The sequence below is a fragment of the Calidris pugnax genome, unplaced genomic scaffold (genome assembly GCF_001431845.1).
Source record: "Calidris pugnax isolate Ruff unplaced genomic scaffold, ASM143184v1 scaffold199, whole genome shotgun sequence".
Taxonomy (NCBI): domain Eukaryota; kingdom Metazoa; phylum Chordata; class Aves; order Charadriiformes; family Scolopacidae; genus Calidris; species Calidris pugnax.
The window spans coordinates 1,289,993-1,310,116 of record NW_015090970.1 but is presented as its reverse complement, the minus strand read 5'-3'; the positions used below and the strand labels follow the sequence as shown (position 1 = coordinate 1,310,116).

Here is a 20,124-nt window from a genome sequence, read left to right as displayed (position 1 = left end):
CTGTGCAATTAGGCGTAGCACCACAAAATTAGCTGCACTCTTACTGAAGCAAAACTCCTGGTAACATTAAAAAAACATTGATTTTATTACTGGAAAATATTTTAGGTGTTATTTTTCAACTACTGTTAACTAAATCTGGAGCCAAGCAGAGAAGGTTCTGAGTCTGAGCTGTTTGACTGCCTATCTGCTAACTGATGGCCTTTTATAATAGGATCAGTCCATAAAAACATAGAAAAATAATAGGATCAGTCCTTAAAAACAATAGAAAAATATTTTTAAAACCAGACCCCAACCACTTCACAATCAAATTAGGTCAATAATGAATAAACAAAGTGTTTATTTTACCACTGAATGTTCACTATGAGGCTGATCTACAGAAACACTTTTCTGTTTAGAAAGAGAAGACTAAAGTATTAGAATTCCACTAATTAGCCTGATGGCAGGTACAGAACAATCCTGACAGTACACACAGTACCAGGGTCTTTCTTTACAAGGATTGAGGCTCTATATTTTAAAATAACTTACTCTGGTCACTTATTTAAGTTCCTTGAAAGTAAAGGGTTCTCACTTTTAAAGTCACCTCGTTAAGAAGAGCTGTAAGGACAGAGCCACGTTGGAAAGTTCATGCAGTATCACTTACTGAGGAGTGGAAAATGAGAACCCTTAGGACCCTGCAATGCCACCCGAGCCTCGCGTTACCAGCTTCCACTTTGGCCGTGTTTCTTCAGCCCCTTCCTATTAATTGCACATTACAGCACACAGCAGATCAACAAACCACCCTGGAGCCAACCTTCTGCCGTTGGAAAGATGACGTAGTAGGCAAAACTTAACCAAGAGTACCTGCTTTTTCTGTAGTAGTCCATCAACAGCATTTAGCATTGATTTAATTTCTTTATCAAGCCAATTTACAAAGATGGTGACGCAGCAGGGCCATCAGTGAGAGTGCCATGAATAAAGCAGACACTCTCTTCCCCACTCCTATGTGCTCTCAAGAGCCTGCCTCAAATTGAACACCTGCCAATTGCAGCTTCACGCCCAAACAGCTCAAAAGATCTAAAATATTTTTGTTGTTTGATGGATTGTTAGGTTCTTATATGTCTCTGACCCCTGCTCATTCAAATTTAAGAGATCTTCAAGCACAAAATAAAACCTGAAGAGGTCAAGTATAATTTGCAGAGTCAGAATGGAAGAATTCTGGTTGTTTTTTTACCTTTATTAAGTTCTGGAACTTCTTATTGCTTTGGAGCAGGTCTTTATAGTGACTAACAGCTTCATTGTGTCCACAACAGAACACACCGTATTTTTCTTTCATTCTCTCCCCATTTTCACCTGAAAACTAATGGAAAGATAAGAAAGAGAGACATGAATATTAAGAGTAAACCTATCTCCACTGCTTTTACTCGTTACCTCCACCCAGGTTTAAAATGGTTTTATGGTAACTGATTTCTGAGACATTTCTTTAATATTTCCATTTCTTCTGTACCAGAAATGAGAGATTTATGCAGTGTGGCATCTGAGAGCTTGGAATTCCACAAGATTACCAAATATTAAATGATGGATATCATTATGAGAAATTTTAAAATGATTTCTAGGCCTCTGCACTTAAAAAGGCTGAGGACTGTAAAGGTGAAGGGCAAAAAATGGTCATGACATATGAAAGAAATTGGTGCATTGACTCCCTATCGGAATGGGTGCTAAAGATGGAATGAGTCCAAAGGATCTTTACTGTATTTTTAAAAGCTCAGAACCAAGAAGCTCAACATTAAATGCAGGAGAGCCACGTTTGGGATGGACACCAGGATTATATGACTGTACTTTTAGAACAAATGAAAAATAGAACCAAACCATCCACGGTCGCATGTCCCACAACACACATACGCACGTGCCCAAAGAACATTTAAAACCATCCACGGTTGCATATCCCACAACACACATACACACGTGCCCAGAGAACATTTAGTGAACATCTCATGTTATTTGTGACCAGCTCCTGGGAGACATCCTCACACATTACACTGGGAAGGTAATCTTAAACCCAGTATTAAAACAATCTATACATAACAGAACTTTAACCTTACAGTTAGCCTTTTTAGGAATTCAATAGTGTCAATAATTGGTGGAATTGAACTCGTACCTGTTTTACCAAGAGGTCTCCAATGTTCTGGATTATATAATTCCGGTCGCTCCCTTCTTCCAAGGATTCCTTTCGGCGCTCCTTTAACTGGAGCAGAAATTGCCCGTGCAGGTCCAGCAGCTCATCCACACAGGGGAAGAGCTTGTTGATGACAGCATTTGGGAACTGCAGTTCCTCTCGCATGGCTTTGGAATACACCTTCAGCATTATTTTCAGCGTCCTAACGTGGTGCATTTCAGTCTGCATTAGTTCTGGGCAAGGGGAAATAAAAACCATCACAAGTCATTTATACACTGTGTAGTGATTACTGAGATATAAAAGACCAGGCTCTGAAAGCCACCATCTTTTGCACCTCCTCCTTCCTCACTACAGTCTTTGCATTACTGATGTGAAGCTCCTAAATTTGCCCTGTTCATCTTCCAACCAAACAGTGACTGACTCTACTTATTTAACCACATGTCCCAGTTGCAGTTGAGCTATTCCCTAAACGTACAGCTGGGCTTTGCTGCTTACTCAGACATACTGAAAACTATGGGTTGCTTGAAATCACTAATACATGGACTAAGACAGGTAACAGACTTTAAAATCTTCACTCTATTTTAGTTTCCAAGTACAAGTCAAAAATGGGAGCCAATAAAAATTGTTTCTGCTTTGTTTCAAAACAGTCGCACTATTAAAGAGAGAAATCGACAAGAATAACAAATATTCTTACCATAAATGACATCTTGCCTTTTTCTAACATCTTTCTTTTGCCTTTCTGCGTATGCCTGTTCCACTGCAACACTCCAAGACTCTGCCTCAAACTCATGAGCATCCGTTTCTATTTCACTTCGGAGGGATACAGAATATGCATCTAGAACCAAAAGCACATTCAATTTCAATCATTATTAAATCGTTTCTCACCACATCCCTCATTACCATCATTAATAACAATTGCAAGAGTAAAAGCATCTCAGTGCTGCTTTAAGACTGCATAAGAAATTGCATAAAACTCCTGAAAAGCACAGAAATTCCATACCTTCCAGAAAAATGGAGTCTGCTGTTGAAGGTGCAAGCGAGACAACATCATCTGAAGTCTGCTTAAATTTTATAAAGCCTGAATCCCCTTCATCCATGTCTCCTGAAATTAGTCTAAATGGCCAAAGAAATTAGACCAAGGGACCAAAAAAGAACATTAATGTTTTTTAAGTTCCTTGACACAACAACAACAAAAAAAATCCAACTACTTTAGCAAGCATCTTTCCTAAACTATAGTGCAATTAACTTAAAATAAATACATAAAAGCTATAACAAAAAAAATCCAACTACTTTAGCAAGCATCTTTCCTAAACTATAGTGCAATTAACTTAAAATAAACACATAGAAGCTATCATTGCACTCCATCTTTAAACAGTCCAATCAATTTAGCAACTCCATCACTGAAATATTACAGTTTTAATTAGAGCAGCATGAGCAAGAATGCAACTTCTGGTATGACATTTTAAAAAGACATCACCTGGTGACAAGCCATTGCCAGTTCAGAGCACAAAGGGCACTCTCCCTGAGCAGGGAGCAGAACTGTGCCACACAAAAAGTAAACAACTACTTAAAAGAGCAGACAGCTCTGAATTTGTCTGCTATTTTCATTAAAGCATCCTGCAATTTAAAACACTGCTGTCTCCTACACCAGTCAGAACTAGCACAACCTAGAATAACTGATACTCGGAAGGGATTCTTGAATTTCAACAAGTCTGAAGACAAATATATCTATGAAAACCATAATCTAGACAGAGACAGTCAAATACTGCCTGATTTTATTTCATATCTTTCACGACACAGTACAGAGGGACGACAGAGATGGTGATTTAAGCAAAAAAATAGCTGTTCTGGGAAACGAACTGCAGCATTAGAAGCTCAACAAATCTCTTTTGAGCTCGAAAGGCAATGTGAATTCTTGCTTTAGGTCTGTAATTGTTTTTCTTTTCACATTTGGCAAGGGGGGGGTGGGCAGCAGAAGCGAGTGAATTATAAGAGAAGCATTTTACTTACCCAAATTTATTAACAGCTCCAGCAGTATTCAACGAAGACTGAGAATTTCCTCTTTGGGCGATAGTCATACCGAGATTCCGTGAGAGTACTGGGGTGCCATCCGGTCCCAGGAGAAGACTTCGGGGCTGCTCCTTCAGAGAAGCTGCTAAAGAGGCAAAAATGGAATTGGTGCTCAGAAAATGAGGCGTACACTGCAGATCCCCTGCTCTCAAACCTCTCTCCGAATGCGGCCGGAGAACAGACAGGATCTTGGATGTCAAGAGCTCGTTGTCCAAAAAAACATTCTCATTCCATTTTCTCGAAAAGGAACCACAAAAAGAGAGCTCGGGATGAGCTGGAATCGTGTTGCTTCTGCCGCTGCTTTTTGAATTTGTATTCCCCATGCTCACTCCTGGCTGCCCTCAGCCTTGGCACAGTAAAGTGGCCCCAGAGATGCACTGTTTTTATACTACCTGTGATCTTTCTAGAAATGTAAAGCTGCCACTTAACTTACTGTATTGGCTAAATCAGCAGGTCTGAAGTGCAGGAAATTGGTCCCTACTGTGCCCATTTAGTGTGGAAATTGCAAAGTATCTTCTCCTTTAGTAAAACACCAGAACCTACACACAATTATTCACACCCTACCGTATAAGGGCACAGAACATTTAACGGCAAACAAGAAAAACCTGAGATCACATAAAAACCACAAGTTCTTTGCAATGCTTATTGCAACACAGTGATTTATATCTGCATGCACACACATGGAACGTAATAGATACCAGAGCTAAATTTAATTCTAATACTGCAGCTTTTTAATGCTTTTTATCTAGACAGACTGTGAAGTGGAAAGATATTTCAAACTTTAATCACTATTACACAATACACGGAAGCCTGTAATAGACTTATGAAAAATGGATACAATTATTTAGCACTAATGTCTGTAATGAATGATAAAGAACAGGAGACAAAATACATCCTTTTAAAAGAGGAACTTCAGGGAAGTTAAAGATGAAGAATCAGACAGACAATTTTTAAAACTTCTCACTGACAAGGTCTACAGCTGCCCTTTTTTCAAAGTGCTTTTAAGGACATGGGAGTGGAAGAGATCTCCTGGATCCTTGAACCCAGGACTCTGCCACTGCATGGAAGCTTTGTCTTACACCCAGACCGAACCCTTCTCCCAGTGGGAGGCTGCTCCAGTGCTGTTGGGACAGTTCCAGAGGGTCTCCAGTTCCCAGCCAAGGTTTATGCATTGACAAATTACAGCTTTTCTTGTTTTCACTGGTTTCTACCCATCCCCAGAAGTTCCCCTTTCTGAGTCTGCACTCTTTGTGCACCTCCACTAACAACCACCTCTCCCTCCACTTCCGCCTTGCTCAACCAAACACAGCTAAATCGAGGTATTCATGGTTCTTCTCATAAAACAGGTTTTTCCACATTTCTTGATATCCCATACTCTACTTCTGCTTGTCTCTCATTTAATCTTCCTTGAAACAGTTGATTAGAATCGTATTAGGGCTGCAGGGGAGGTTTCATCAATGACATTGAATAGAAATTCTATCACCACATCTTTTCCTGCTGGAAGTACCCTTCCCAATACCTCTTTGGGTTTGAAATCTCTTGGATACAACAAACTGGGTAAACTGAGTCCTCTTCCATCCTTTCCAAATGCTGAGTTCTAAGCTCACTTCCCAAAAGAGAAGACTAAGTAGATATCAGAGAGATTTGTAAAGGTGGATTTCTTAAGCAAAGGCTTAATAATAAATGCCCTCCCATTCTGGGAAGTATCGAAATCATCAGTCATCAAGTTCTTTCAATGCTCCACAAGTCAAGAACATAAACTTCTGTTCCACAATGGTAGGTCAAGTCTAAAAATCTCCAGAGGCTAAACATGGGGAGAGAAATGGGGGACACACACACAGAAACAACACAGTTTGTACCTTTCTCAAAAGGTATTTCTCTTTGACATTGATGCAACACCTTTAGCTTTTTTGCTGGGCACCACAGTCTACAGCGTTATACGGTGGGTAAAGACACACAATGCCCATGCTATTAGCTGTTCCTTTAACTTCCAGCTCCTGCTTTTGACTATGGAAAATAAGCCCTGGCTGCCTGGCAGAGTCTGCACCAACAAAAAGCCATTTTCTGAGTTCAATTAGCACTGTCTGCACACTGCTGAGAGCCCGCATCGATCGTTGTTAACCTATCACACCAGACCAGACTGTGTACCACAGAGCTGTTTCAACGCCAAGCCCTACAGCCAACTTTTCCCATTTTCATTATTCCTTATTGTTTCCTATTTTAGACTCTGCACTTTCCCCTAAATGCACAAAACCATTCTCGGCAACGCAAACAGCCGCTCACCTTCTTATAACAATGATTCCCTTTGCTCTACCTCTTTGTAAGGATTGTTTCATAAAGAAGCACACCTTGCAATGCAAGTCAAATAGTATCTAACAGAAATATAAGCCATGCTCACTGTAACACTCAGACACTGATTACAGCCAAAGCAACCAAACAGACCAACTGCAAGGCAGAAAATAATTCTGCTCCAGTGAGGGTCAATCACCTGAGAGCCAAGAAGCCTATTCTGTTAATTCAAACCTCATAATGTCTACAAATTAAAATGCCATTTAAATCATACACCTGTAGCCGTGATGGTCTTTTCCAGTAGCAAAAGGCTATTTCCAAGCCTAAGTTGAAAAAGAGCTGTTCTTTCCTTGTTTTTTTTTTTCTCCCAGATCCCTTTTCCCACTTTGTTTCAACAAAGATTTATGTTCAGACCATTAGTGCTAGCTTGTCTTAGAGATTTCTAGCAACCGCTAGCTGCAGGCAAGTTTTAAATAGACAATTATGAAAATCTGATGTAAAACAAAGTTCACAGTTCTAGTCTTTTCAGAGGCCAGAGAATAGACAATCAATGAAAAACTAGCTTATTGATCCCTTTTCACCATGATATTTTGAGGTTACACAGCAAGAAGGTATAAAGAAAAATAAAAAGATAAAAAGATAAAAACACACAGGAGATTGCTAGGAGCTCTAAGCCATTCCCAATAGAAAAAAAAATGAAGCCATCTTATTAAAAGAGACCTTTTCTATACTTCAATAACACGCTGTGTATAGCCTTTAAAACATATTAAAGGAAAAAAAAATACAATTGAACACATAAGCCTTGAGCACAGAAATCATTCTTTAGTACAAACCTGGGGAAATGCACTGGGGCGAACTCTGTGGAGATCCAGAAGGTCTGTGCTGCAAATCTCTCTGCTATAGGAAAAAATACAATATTCTTACACATACAGACCAAACTTTCAGTCCAAAATGAATATTTTTCCTATCACACACCACTAACTGTACGTGAAGCTGTATACAGAACGTATGAAAGATTTGACAAAAGGAATAGTTTTGATTTTTTCACATTCCAGAAGAATAGCATAGAAACATTAACACTTTGTATAAAAACCCCATCAAGTATAAACCAGACTGAAATAGAACCAAAAATGAAGTTACAGCTGAATTGAAGCTATGATCATAAATTATTAAATGAAAGCAAACCGAATGTAGACAGTCTTCACCTGCACTCTGGGGCTGTTTAGTTTACAGCAACGCTAATTAAACTAACCCAGCCAATTTAAACTAAGATTTAGACTGCCCGTTTAAAACTGCAGTTTTCATAATCTGTACAACTTTCTCATTCTTACAACATTAGACTATTACAATTCATTGAGATACAATTTATCAAGGATGCAAAGAAATTAAATAAGTAAAATAGCTCGTAACAAATGGCTTTCTGGGAATCTCGCTTCGCTTTGAGGATCTTATTTCTGATTTCATTCCCTGCATCATTTTGTGCGACTGCTCCCTCTTCGTTCCTTCAGGAGTGGTTTGTAAGGGCTGATTCAACCATGAAAGTTTGGGAGATGGCAAAGGGTGGAAATGAAAGCATCAGAGCAAGTGGATCTTTTGGCTTCAAAGGAAAATGCACAATGCCTTGAGGAGTTTGTAAGTATATATCAAAAACCCCACAAGAACATTTTTGCCTTCAAAAGTGTTATATTCTAAATCACCAATGGCTGAAAGCACTTCCTCTAACCTCCAATTGCCTGGGTTTGAGCTGCTCTGCTCTCTCTTTTCGCGCTCATGGTACTCCCTAATCTGCTATCAGGCTCTGAAATCATCAACACTTGCAGGTTGAAACAAACTGAAACTCCCCCAAGTATAATTAGTTACAAGGAGGAGGAAATGATTTTCAAAACCACCGGCAGAATAAAACACAGGCCAGATAGCTGTCTATCTGAAACCAACCTGTGACCTCACATGCAATCACAGGCACCACAGTGAACACAGATAAAAAATGAACAGCTTAGCAAGATATAAAGTTCATCACTGTTCAAAAACAAATCACCTATTCTGCATTGCTCAGCTTATAAATAATACACAACTGTTATAACCAAATTCTTCTCCACCCCTCACACGCTTCCATCAGCTTTGAGATGGCTCAACCTATTAAAACAGTGGCATAAAATTCAGAAGTACCATATAATTCAATTATATTCCCTCAAAAAGTGGTATATTCAAGCATTCAGACACAATTCCGATAGACACAAGCAATGGTAAGTAAATTTCAGTACAGCAATAAAACATTTCACTTTATTTTCCCTACATGCATTGCCGTAAATTACTATAATGACAAGTTAATAACCATTCAGTGTCTTGAAGATGTAGGGCAAGATTCTGTACTCATCTGAATTCAAACACATGCACTAAATTAAACTTACTACGTCAAGCATTGTTATTATAAAAGAAGAATGAATTTTAAAACCCACCTTGGGTCTGATGCTGCTGCATTCAGCCAGTAAACTCCTGCAGTTCTTATGGACATTCACTGCACAATCTGAAACAAACACAAATTATCTCATCATTCCCATCTAGGGAAAGGAAGAGTGACACATAAAAGACCTTCATTTTGGAAGAGATGCAGAGTAAGCTCAGGTGTTTCAGCGAGCATCCACGTTGAGCATGGTCTGTTCTCGATTTTACACCAAATACTCAAGCTTTTTCAATAAGAGAATCACTGATAATGCAATTCACACGTGCAAGCACAGAGACACCACTGAATGCACTGACAGAATTCTCCTTTATCTCCACCCGACCAGAGCGCTGCTTTCCTCATATTTGCAAAGGTTATTTCCACGTCTCGATTCAAAATTGATACCATTCAAGAAGACAGCAATTTTCTTTGGCTCCACAGGAATTAACTGCCTTTCTGCACAGAGTATTAATAGGAGCTGAAGTAACTACAATGAAGTTCAAAACACCCCCCCAGAATCATCTGAGCCATTACCCCTTTTCTAGCTTCACAAAGGAACTGTTTCCAGGTAAAGAACTAAAGCAGCCCCCTCTCACCCAAAAGGCACAAACCCACAAATACCATAGTAAAATCCAATCTCTTTTTTTCCTTTTAATAACCACTGCTTGAGAAAATATTTTCTGCAGTCCACCTGCCCATCTATAAAACAAGGTCCTTCATCAATAGCAGAAGCAGGACACTCAGCCAGCAAAGGAAACCAATATTTGTTTCTTCCCATATATTCAGGCATGAAAATATGAAAATATTAAAAGAGAAATAGAAGAAAACAGGGAAGATAGCCACTACATCTCCTAGGGAAAAGTCTGTTTATGTTTAAAACACAGAGGTAAAACTATTTAAGGTCTCTTCAGCCAAACATAACTATCACCCGCGCCTGGCGCCAAGACTGGTGACATGCTTTGGCTAACGTAGAAAAATGCTCACTTTTAAGCATTTTCCATAATTACAGTAAAACTCTGAGAACGGGAGCGAAGCTCTTCCTTGGCCTTAAACACAAATAAATGAATAAAGATATAAAAACAAGACTGAGAGAAAGACTGAGTGCACAGACCAGAAAGATGCTTACGTGTTAGGCAGCTTCCATGAAGGTGGGAAATGGGAGCAGAATATGGCACTCTGAGTCCCTGCCACACACGTTTCCCCAAAAAAATATCACCTCCCACAACTTCTCTCTTCTTTGTGATACTCCCACCACCACCACACCCCACGCAACAAAACAAAAGGCGCTATATCTAATTTCAAATGTATGTGCCTCTGCAAATGTATGATAAAAACGTGTCAAAATGATTCACTCGCTAAAACTCTGCGGAGAATAACAAATATATTATCTATTGCATTGATAAGGCCTCCGCCTACCACCAGAAAATGAAGAGCTTGTTAAGACATGCCACGACAACAAATGAGTTGACAATGGAAACCCCTTTTCCTCCCGGGACAAAGGAGGAAACTGTAGGACAAAAAAGCACCACACAAAAGGAAATAGAAAAAAAAATTCTCAATGACGTCAAGTGGGGTTGGAGTCTCACTTACAGACGGGCTCCCTCCGGGGCAGAACGGGCACCCCGAGGGAGGGAAGGGTTCATACAGCCACTGCCCTCCCCAGAGCCCCACAACATCGCCTTCCCTCTCCAAATCCACTTCATTCAGCTACAATTGTGTAACACAGTCATCGATAAACGTTTTATCAAACTTTAACTAGACATTCATATGCCCTGACATTTCCATATCAGTGATTACATTCGATAATTCTTTTCTATTAATGATTAGTAGGAGCAAAGCTACTTCAAAAGCTTGGCTGCCTTGCTAAGCTAACTGTAAAAGGGCTATCAACTTAAAAATATATATCAGTTTTAAAAACCATGCACTTGCTGTGTTAGCAATAACAGCTTATACCACTCTCAGTAGGTATTTTTCACTTAATTACTTGACATATCTAATAGTGCTATGTCTTAGTTTCCTGTGCTGCTGAAAGATTCTTTACATAACAGGAGAGAACATACCAGAAAACAGGAAGATGCTACAGAAAAGCCTCAGAAATCTGCAGGTGAATCCAAGGACTTGATTCTCCAAGAGACTAGTTGAAATGCAATTAACTTACCGATTTCCAAGTGGCATTATTTTTTTGCCCACGTAAGAGAAGAGAATTTTGAAAACTGGCAGAAGAATCAGACTGTTTCATAAGCTTATTTCGTTTTATAAAACACACTCCTGCTTTCCCTATTCCAACACACTTTTGCAGACGGTGCTGAACCAACTACACTCCAGTTCAGGATGAGAACAAGCATTTGAATACCACTGAATTTGATTTCCATTTTCTGCATATAATATCTCTTTGCATTCTTTATTCTTCCGGACAGCCTCTCTGAACAGGGTACTGCAGGGGTCAGGAAAACAGCAAAGAGAATAATGAGGGACAAAGGACAGTGAAGAAGTGACAGGGACCTGCACACATTGAGACTGATATTTGAGGACAGAGATATATATGAAGGGTTGTTAGAAGTGTACAGGAATAATAGATATCTAGCCTTAGAAAGCACAGATTGCAATCCAAAGAAAAGGAAAGGAGCATTCGTAAATTTAAAACTGATTAAAAAAAGTATTTTTGCATGTACATCAATAACTGGTAGCATTTCAATTTATCCAGATCAATTATTTGGGAAAAAAAATATATTGCAATCCAAAGAAAAGGAAAGGAGCATTTGTAAATTTAAAACTGATTAAAAAAATTTTTTTTGCATGTACATCAATAACTGGTAGCGTTTCATTTTATCCAGATCAATTATTTGGGGGAAAAAAAAAACAAACCAAAATAAAATGGACAGTTATGTCAGGAAGCTCTTCTTAAACTGGAGAGGGACAGAAGGTATTCCTGAGAAAGACAGAGCTAAAAACTCAGAGGAGTCTTCCTCTTCCCCATCTTTTCCTCCCTCCCTCACTCACTGGAACTGCAAGAAGATTAATTTGGCAGGGAAAAACAGATCCTCCGGAGGATTTCATTTTGACACAGACCCTGCAGCTCTGACTAGTGCTGAGAACATCAGTTAGACCTGCCCATCTAGAAGGTCCAAGGACCTTCTAGATCCATTCTTCGGATGGGGACAGGACCACCACTGCTAGAGCTAAAGGTACGACAGCAATCGATACCACACGGAAACTAAGCCATCCCACCACGGTTGTTTCTGGCCTTAAATCCAGAGTTTGGGAATTAAGGCTGAGAATTTTGGGAGCATCACGTTATCCCACATCTGCTCACTGTGGGGACTGTCACTGCCTCTGAAGCACTCTGCATGGGCTAGTGCCAGCGATGACCTATTGCTCATGGAAACAAACAGGGGCCTCATTCAGCACAGAAACATTTAAGACCACGAGGCTCATAAACATCATAAAAGATCCCGTTTGTGATTGAGGGTAATAAAATTAATATTTAGTATAATAAAAAACCTTCCCTCATTAAGGCGATGCTTTCCCAAAGGCTCACAGGAACCAATTTACAGCTTAAGAGCATTTTATTGGACAAGCCATCCCAGTGCCCCAAAGCCTAACACTGATTCACAGTATGCAAGAGGGTAATGAACCCGGCTGAAAAAAGGGCAGGCGAATACATTTTTCTCCCCCAGCTGGAATACCTTCCACTGGATCAGACACTGGCAATGTCCTATAAACATCTTCCAGAATTGGATTCCAGGACAAATCTATGACTCACCAGATATTATGAGTATTATGACCCCGACCTTTGGTCTGGAACGGTACTGCCCAGTAAAATAACTCTTGAAAGCCCATTTGCAAACAACTACAACTAACAGATGTGATGCGATTAATCTAAAATTAAACTAACATATATATATATATTCCTTAAGTATATGGAACTCTTGAAAGCCCATTAGCAAACAACTACAACTAACAGATATGATGTGATTAATCTAAAATTAAACTAATTTTTTATTTATATATTCCTTAGGTATATGTTTTTTAGTGTTTTTTAAATGACATAAAAAAACCTTTAAAACAGTTAAGTTCAAGCAGGGACACCTTTTAAGAATGACTGTAACAATACAAGGAGTTTAAGCAGTATTTTAACACTAAGGATATATTCATCACTTATTAGATCCAACCAGCACCACGGAAAAAATAGGTTTCTTGTGAAATGGATAATTTTTATGTTTTCTTATATCCAATGCTTCAGGGATCAAAGAGAATCTCTTTCCTCACCCTTAAACTATACAATAGGTAATTCCTCTCTCTCTAGATGACAAAGGAAACAACTTGCATATGAATGATTAATGGAGAATATAAAATCTGAATTTATATGTAGAGATACACAACACAACAGCTGAGAAACATTTCAAGCCACTACAGCATTCCGGAAAAAGCCGAGTGACTTTGTGATCAATCTCCTCAGGAAAGAGGAGGAGCTTCAGGGGAACACGAAGAAGTTTCTGCGTTCGGTAAATCCAGGTCATGTATCTGCAGGAACTCGGAGCAGATTTAACTTTGTCCCAGTGGCTTTGGTGACTGGTGTTTACTTGTTTTGCCAACTTGCCTAATTACGTGGAGGCAGAAACCAAAAACTGGAAGGGTACAGGGTGATGAGATACTTCACATTCTGAAATAGAGCCAGTCTGCGCGAGAAAGCAACAACGCTAAATTATCAAGTTTCAGCTTCCCTCTCAAAGCATTCCTCTTCGTCTCCGAAAACAACCTATAATTACTTTATCACTGTATCTGGGTTTATTGTCAAAATATCAGATAAATGGATGGGGGGGTGGGGCTGTGTCGTTCCCAATGCTGCAAGTTCTGGTGACCTTGGGGTTTTCTTTAAGCGCAGAAACCCAAACCGAACAAATGAACAACTGATGTTTCCTTCTTTAAACAATGCCAAGTAAAATTAGCATATTGTCCTAAAAGAAACACGAATGCCATTTCAGTTCTCTCACGTTGAGCCCTTCCCCCATTCTACGGGAACGCTACAGGACTGAAGCTGCAACTATGACAATCATAAAAGGTATTTAAAATATTCCATAGGTAAACATTAGGTGGAACTACAACACACAATGTCTGATGGCTCCTGTTTGAGAGCCACGTTTCACAGGTTGATTTCTTTTACTGTACCAAAGAGAAACTATTAACTTAAACTTAAAAAGAAAGGTGCCAAATGAAAAAAAGCTACCTACAAAACTGTCTCTGAAGAGGGAGTGGGAAGGAACTGAGAAGAAGCCATTTCTTCTCATGGCTTTACGGGGAAGACACACAGATACCCCAGTAACAAAACCACAGCGTAAAAATCTTCAAACAGTATTCGGAAAGTCTGTTTATTTACTAGAGCAGCAAATCCAAACACAGTACCAGAGACATCCAGAAAACAGTTTCAGTTTTGAATCACTCCTCCAAAAGTCCGTCACCGCTCCGACCAGCGCTTCCTTTCCAGCACGGACAATCTAAGCCTCCAATCTGATATTATCTCCTTCTCCTCTCCCTAATACGCCAGGGCTGGAGAATATCTAAAGTGGGTCAGTCATCACAGCTGCGGGTAAGAAGTAGTTTTCACCACTTTTTTATTCTTCCCTTAATGCATTTAAAGGCCTTTTTACGCACAGCCCAGACTTTTCTCACAGCTGCAGCGCTAGTACTGCATGTGTACGACCGAGGCACAGGATTTCACTGTCACAAGCACAAGGATGCTCAGAGTCAAGCACAAGGATGCTGGTACAAACTGAACCGGTTTCACACCGGGCTACACCAGCTCAGCCCCCCCTAACACACACTCACCTTCCAGCTCCTTCTTTACCCCCTGAAAGAGGTCTTGAAGACAAAGACTGGATCTCCACACTCCATGCCCAGTCCCCTGGGTTAATCCCCGAGCTACCACTATTGGGACGGCTATAAACCCTGCAGGATTTGTCCCGAAAGGGCAGATAAACCCCCTGCCCTGGCCAAACTCTGGCTCTCGGCCGCACTGCCGCTGAGGCCGGCCTTGTGTACCTGCCCGGAGGTTGCCAGGCGACAGTAGCCGGCGGACAAGCTCCCCCCGCCGAAAAACCCCTCAGCAACCCCCGCCCCGCCACAGGGACCGTGAGGGGGGAAAGGCCGGTCACCGGGCCGCGGCCTCCCGTTGCCCCGGGGTGGGGGGCTCCCGGTGCCGGGAGGGCTCGCCAAGGCCGTGGGGGGGTGGCACCGCGGGGAGGCGGGGGACGAGGCTCGGGGCGCCGGTGAGCGCGCTGTCACCCCGGTCTCTTACCGGACTCCCCGGGGAGCCGCCGGTTGCACTCTCGGTCCCGGGAGCCGCCGCCACAGCAACAGGAAACGCCCCCGTGTCCCCGGAAGGAAAAGGGAGAGGAGGGTGCGCGCCTGCGCGCCGCCGCCCGGCCGAGGGGAGGGTCCCCGGTCCCTCAGGGAGGGAACCACCGTCCCCGGTCCCTGCCCTCCCCTCAGGGAGAGCACGACCACCCCCGGTCCTTGCTTTTCCTTCAGGGAGGGCGCGACCACCCTCGTCCCCGCTTTTCCCTCAGGGCGGGCTCGACCACCCTCGCCCTGCTCTGTCTCCTCAGGGTGGGCACGACCACCCTCATGCCACGCTTTCCTCTCAGGGAGGGCATGACCAGCTCATCCCGCACTTTCCCCTCAGAAAACGACATGACCATCCTCATCCCGCGCTTTCCTCTCAAAGAGGAGTTAGCTCATCCCGCACTCTGCCCTCAGAAAAAGACATGACCACCCTCACCCCACGCTTTCCTCTCAGGGAGGGCATGACCAGCTCATCCCGCACTTTCCCCTCAGAAAACGACATGACCATCCTCATCCCGCGCTTTCCTCTCAAAGAGGAGTTAGCTCATCCCGCACTCTGCCCTCAGAAAACGACATGACCACCCTCATCCCGCGCTTTTCCTACAGAGAAGAACGCGACCACCAGCTCATCCCGCACTTTCCCCTCAGAAAACGCCATGATCACCCTCATCCCGCCCTTTTCCTACAGAGAAGGACACGACCACCTTCGGTCCCCGCTTTCTCCTCAGGGAGGGTACAACCACCCTCACCCCACGCTTTCCTTCAGGGAGGGCGTGATGACCCTCATCCTGCGCTTTCCTTTAGAGGACACGACCACCTTGGCTGGCACTTTTCTTTCAGGGGGAGTACGACCACACTCGTCCCGGTACAACCACCCTCATCCTGTGGTTTTCCCTCAGGGAGGGCACGACCACCCTCATCCTGCGCTTTCCTTTAGAGAAGGACACAACCACCTTGGCTAGCGCTTTTCTTTCAGGGGGAGCACGACCACACTCGTCCCATGCTTTCCCCTCAGAGAAGGACACCACCACCTTGGCTGGCGTTTTTTCTTCAGGGAAGACACAACAACCTTGGCCCATATTTTCTCAGGGGGAGTGCAACCTCCCCCAGCCCCCTGTTGTCCCCTCAGGGAGGGCACGACCACCTCAGCTTGCATTTTCCCCTCAGAAAGGGCACCACAACCTCTGGTCCCCATATTTTCTCAGGGGGAGTGCAACCTCCCTCAGCCCCCTGCTGTCCCCTCAGGGAGGGCACAACCACCTCAGCTTGCATTTTCTCCTCAGAAAGGGCACGACCACCTCTGGTCCCTGCTTTCCCCCCAGGGAGGGCAGGACCACCTCATCCTCTGCTTTCCCCCCAGGGAGGGCAGGACCACCACCATCTTCAGCCCACTCCCAGGACAATGGAGGTGGCTGGAGTCAAGATCCCCCAGGCCTCTCCCTGAGGAGGGTCCCAGGTCTAAGAACGGCCCCAGCCTCTCCCCCGCGGCTGGAGTCGAGATCCCCCAGGCCTCTCCCTGAGGAGGATCCCAGGCCTAAGAACAGCCCCAGCCTCTCCCCCACCACCCACAGCGGAGGTAAAACATCCCAACCGCGGGGGATCTCCAGGGGACCTGCCTTCCATCAGCGCCTGGCCGCGGCACGAACAAAGACGAAACAGGCCCTTAATGGATGGGATGTAGCATCCCGAGTGACAGCTTTAGCGTGGTACTTCATGTGTTTGCGCAATCGCCCGGGACTTGCTCTAAATACGTAATTTGTTATTAAAAGCCTGGTGGGATTTGCCATTCAAAGCGTGGTGAAGTGTTTACGGGCACTCCTGCCAAGGCAGGGTTGGGGTGCCCAGTGTGTTGGCAGGGCGCTGCCTTCCTTATCTGCCCCGCCATGGCGAGCGCCTGCCCGGGCCTTTGCAAATGACCCCTGTGCAGGCATACGGCAAAAACAAAGGCCAATTATCTTTGCTATCAGCAGATTCATGCCCTGACTTGTACAGCTAAATTGCTTGCTGGAAAATCCACCTTTTACCTGACACCAGTAAGTCTAACACTAGGCTGCTGGAGCACTCTGAAAGGAGGAAAAATTCGAAGAGCTCATGACCTCACCTAACCTCCTGATATATGATTCACTCTGAGAACTCAGAATACGGATCTCCATCACAAGTTTGTCATATTTTTAAGTCACGCACATCCAAGTTGCCCGTCAAGCTTGAAAGTGCAACGTACAGGATTGCAAAACAAACTTCCCCCTCACAATCCACCCTACAGCCTTCCTGCGCTGCTTTGGACGAACCTTCCACCATTTGGGCTGGAAATGCACTGAAATCCTAGACTGCCATGGGACCAATATTGCCTCTGGTTTCCACACTGCACCTGTTTAATCAATTTTATTTTTTCTCTTCATCTTATAGTTGCAAGCTTTTCAGAAATGTTCCCTTTCGTGCTGCTTCTGTACAGGGCTAAGTACAATAAGGTCCCTGTTGTTTATTGGGGCCTCTAAGCACTCCAGAGAAATAATCATTAAATAAAGCGGTTTGGGGGTAAACAGCTGGCTGTCACCCGGTGACAGATTAATCCTTAGACACTTCAAACTTTGTGCTTCGCTATAATATAAAAGTAAAGCATCGCAGATTGCCCAACTACAGCTGTCACGGAGAGAACGTGCTGTGCTTGTGTGCCTGGCCTCGGGGCATCTCCACAAAATCAGTGCAAAATCTGGCACAGCAACCAGCCAAAAGACTCCGTAGCTTAGAGCTAAGGTTTGGATTGCAAAGAGCAGAGCAGTGACTTTCTAATCCTGTGTAATTCTATAACAACAGATTTCTTATTGAAGGAGCTGCAGGTAGATTACTGCCGTGCAGCCTTATGCATTTGTCTGGCCAAGCGTACAAGATCCTGAGGTTTTATCAGGGAATGCAAGGAGCAGCAGCTTGGAGATGTTCCAGATGAAGGCAATAATGCCCAGATACAAAAAGAAAGTGAAAAGCAGAAAAGGAGAAGGACTGAGATCAGTATGTTCTTCAGCTTCCTTTTCTAAAACCTCTAGAGTTTGGTAGAGCCAGCTCTGTGTCAGCAGACTCATATCTCAGGCAGTGTTTCCTCTGAAACCAGCACTGCAGACCACTTTCACATTTACTTTAGATCCTGCTTCATCAGCTTTTAACTGCATGAACCCACAGCCTGTCGCAGTTGCTCTGGTTTTGGCTGTTTTATTTGGACTCCTGTCAGCAATCGTTTATTCCAAGTGGGACTCCCAGTCCATTTATCACTGTCATCATGTTACAGCAGCCAACCCTCTTTCTTCCCCCCAAAATAAAAGCTTTTTGGTGGCTGTGTCTCCCTCCAGAAATGCCAAGTTCCAGGCTGCCTGCTGCTTTTCGGATTTCTCAGGACTCTGTGTGGGCCACAAGCAGAAATTTCAGGACAAAAAATCAAGTAACTCCTCCTTATTATAAGCCAAATCTCTTCTTCCCATATTAACTTATTGGTGCTGCACTGGGAATGCTAAAAGCAAAAGTGTGCAGGCACAAGTGGCAAGCAAGAGGTGAATTTCACACCAAATTTCAAGTCCCAACCTAAAGCTATGCTGGCCTTTCTTCCCTACAGATAAAGCAGCATGGACAGAGGATGTTTGCCTCAGAAACTGCAGAGACCCACGTCTTCCATTTACTGGCAGAACCATTGGGAAAAAGGAAATGGTTCTCCAAACCTCTTTCACAATAAGTAAGTCCTGGAAAGTCGTTATTACAGCAATTTCTTATAAATCAGCCTGTGTACTGGAGCAGTCAGCAAGGGTCAGGCTAGGACAGGTGGACGCTCTGATGTCCAGCACAGCCTGTAATACTCAGGAAATACACAAGGACCTTCTTTTAAACAAGTGGGATTTGTCTGAAGCCTCCCAAACGCTGTGGTTGCAGCTATAGCTTTCCTTTTGAAGAGAATGATTGATCTGACCTTCCTGCGGGGGCTAAGGCTCCATCTTTCCTATAAAATAATAGGTAACTGTCAACTTCAGACCATGTAGAAGACCCACCTCTACCCCACTGCTCAAGCTCAAGTCCCTAGGAGGGAAACAATCCTCTTGCCATCCGTATTCCACGGCATATCCTTGGCTCGCCTCCATGGCACAGCCTGCTTGGAGAGCTCTCCTCCTGTCAGGGCTTCCCTGGGACTCATCTAACTCCTGTTGCATAAACTCTGGAAGCGTGTTTATAAGAGAGGATTAATTTAGGCACAGAACCTTCTCCACCCTTGACAGCAAAGGCTCAAAAGGAGCTTTTTCTATTTCCAGGTGAACAATAAACCTCGAGACTCACAGCTCAAAGTTTATGTAGGAACAAAGTTTGGGTGGCCGCTGTTGTGAAGATCCCAGCGACTGCAATCATTCCTCTTTGTTTTTCTTCCCTGCCAGACTCTTAACGTCACATCTGGGAGACTCTGAAGCTGCAGAAACTCTCCTCCATCCGTACTCTGGACGCACACCACAGCCTCCCTCCCTTGTACTTTGTACCGCAGGGTGTCAGGAGAGATGGGAGGAACCAGGTGGGAGAGGGAAACACCTTACCATTACAGGGCCACCTGGGCTGCCTACCTTCTACACAGCTCATGTACCTGGGCTGCCTACCTTCTACACAGCTCATTTCTAGCACAGCACGTTTCTAGCAGAACAATGACTCCTGAACTAAAAGAATTCCTCCCAACGTTACTTTCTCTGGTAAGAGAACCTTTGCTTGCTCGTCTGTTTCACCACATGGCAGCCACTGGACGTTTTCACAGAATCACAGAATCTTCTAGGTTGGAAGGGACCTTAAAGATCATCTTGTCCAACCGTCAACC

The 20,124-nt window shown here is 43.3% G+C and overlaps 1 protein-coding gene across 1 annotated transcript in view; it reads right to left on the bottom strand.

Annotated features, from left to right (window-relative positions):
* Positions 1-20,124, bottom strand: part of ARHGEF18 (Rho/Rac guanine nucleotide exchange factor 18) — a 50,544-nt gene that overhangs the window by 15,968 nt on the left and 14,452 nt on the right. The window contains exons 11-17 of the mRNA XM_014952858.1: positions 8,968-9,035; positions 7,345-7,408; positions 4,163-4,307; positions 3,153-3,265; positions 2,847-2,987; positions 2,135-2,385; positions 1,211-1,336 (exon numbers count right to left, since the gene is read on the bottom strand). Coding sequence (XP_014808344.1) covers positions 1,211-1,336; positions 2,135-2,385; positions 2,847-2,987; positions 3,153-3,265; positions 4,163-4,307; positions 7,345-7,408; positions 8,968-9,035 — 908 coding nt within the window. The remainder of the gene's footprint in view (positions 1-1,210; positions 1,337-2,134; positions 2,386-2,846; positions 2,988-3,152; positions 3,266-4,162; positions 4,308-7,344; positions 7,409-8,967; positions 9,036-20,124) is intronic.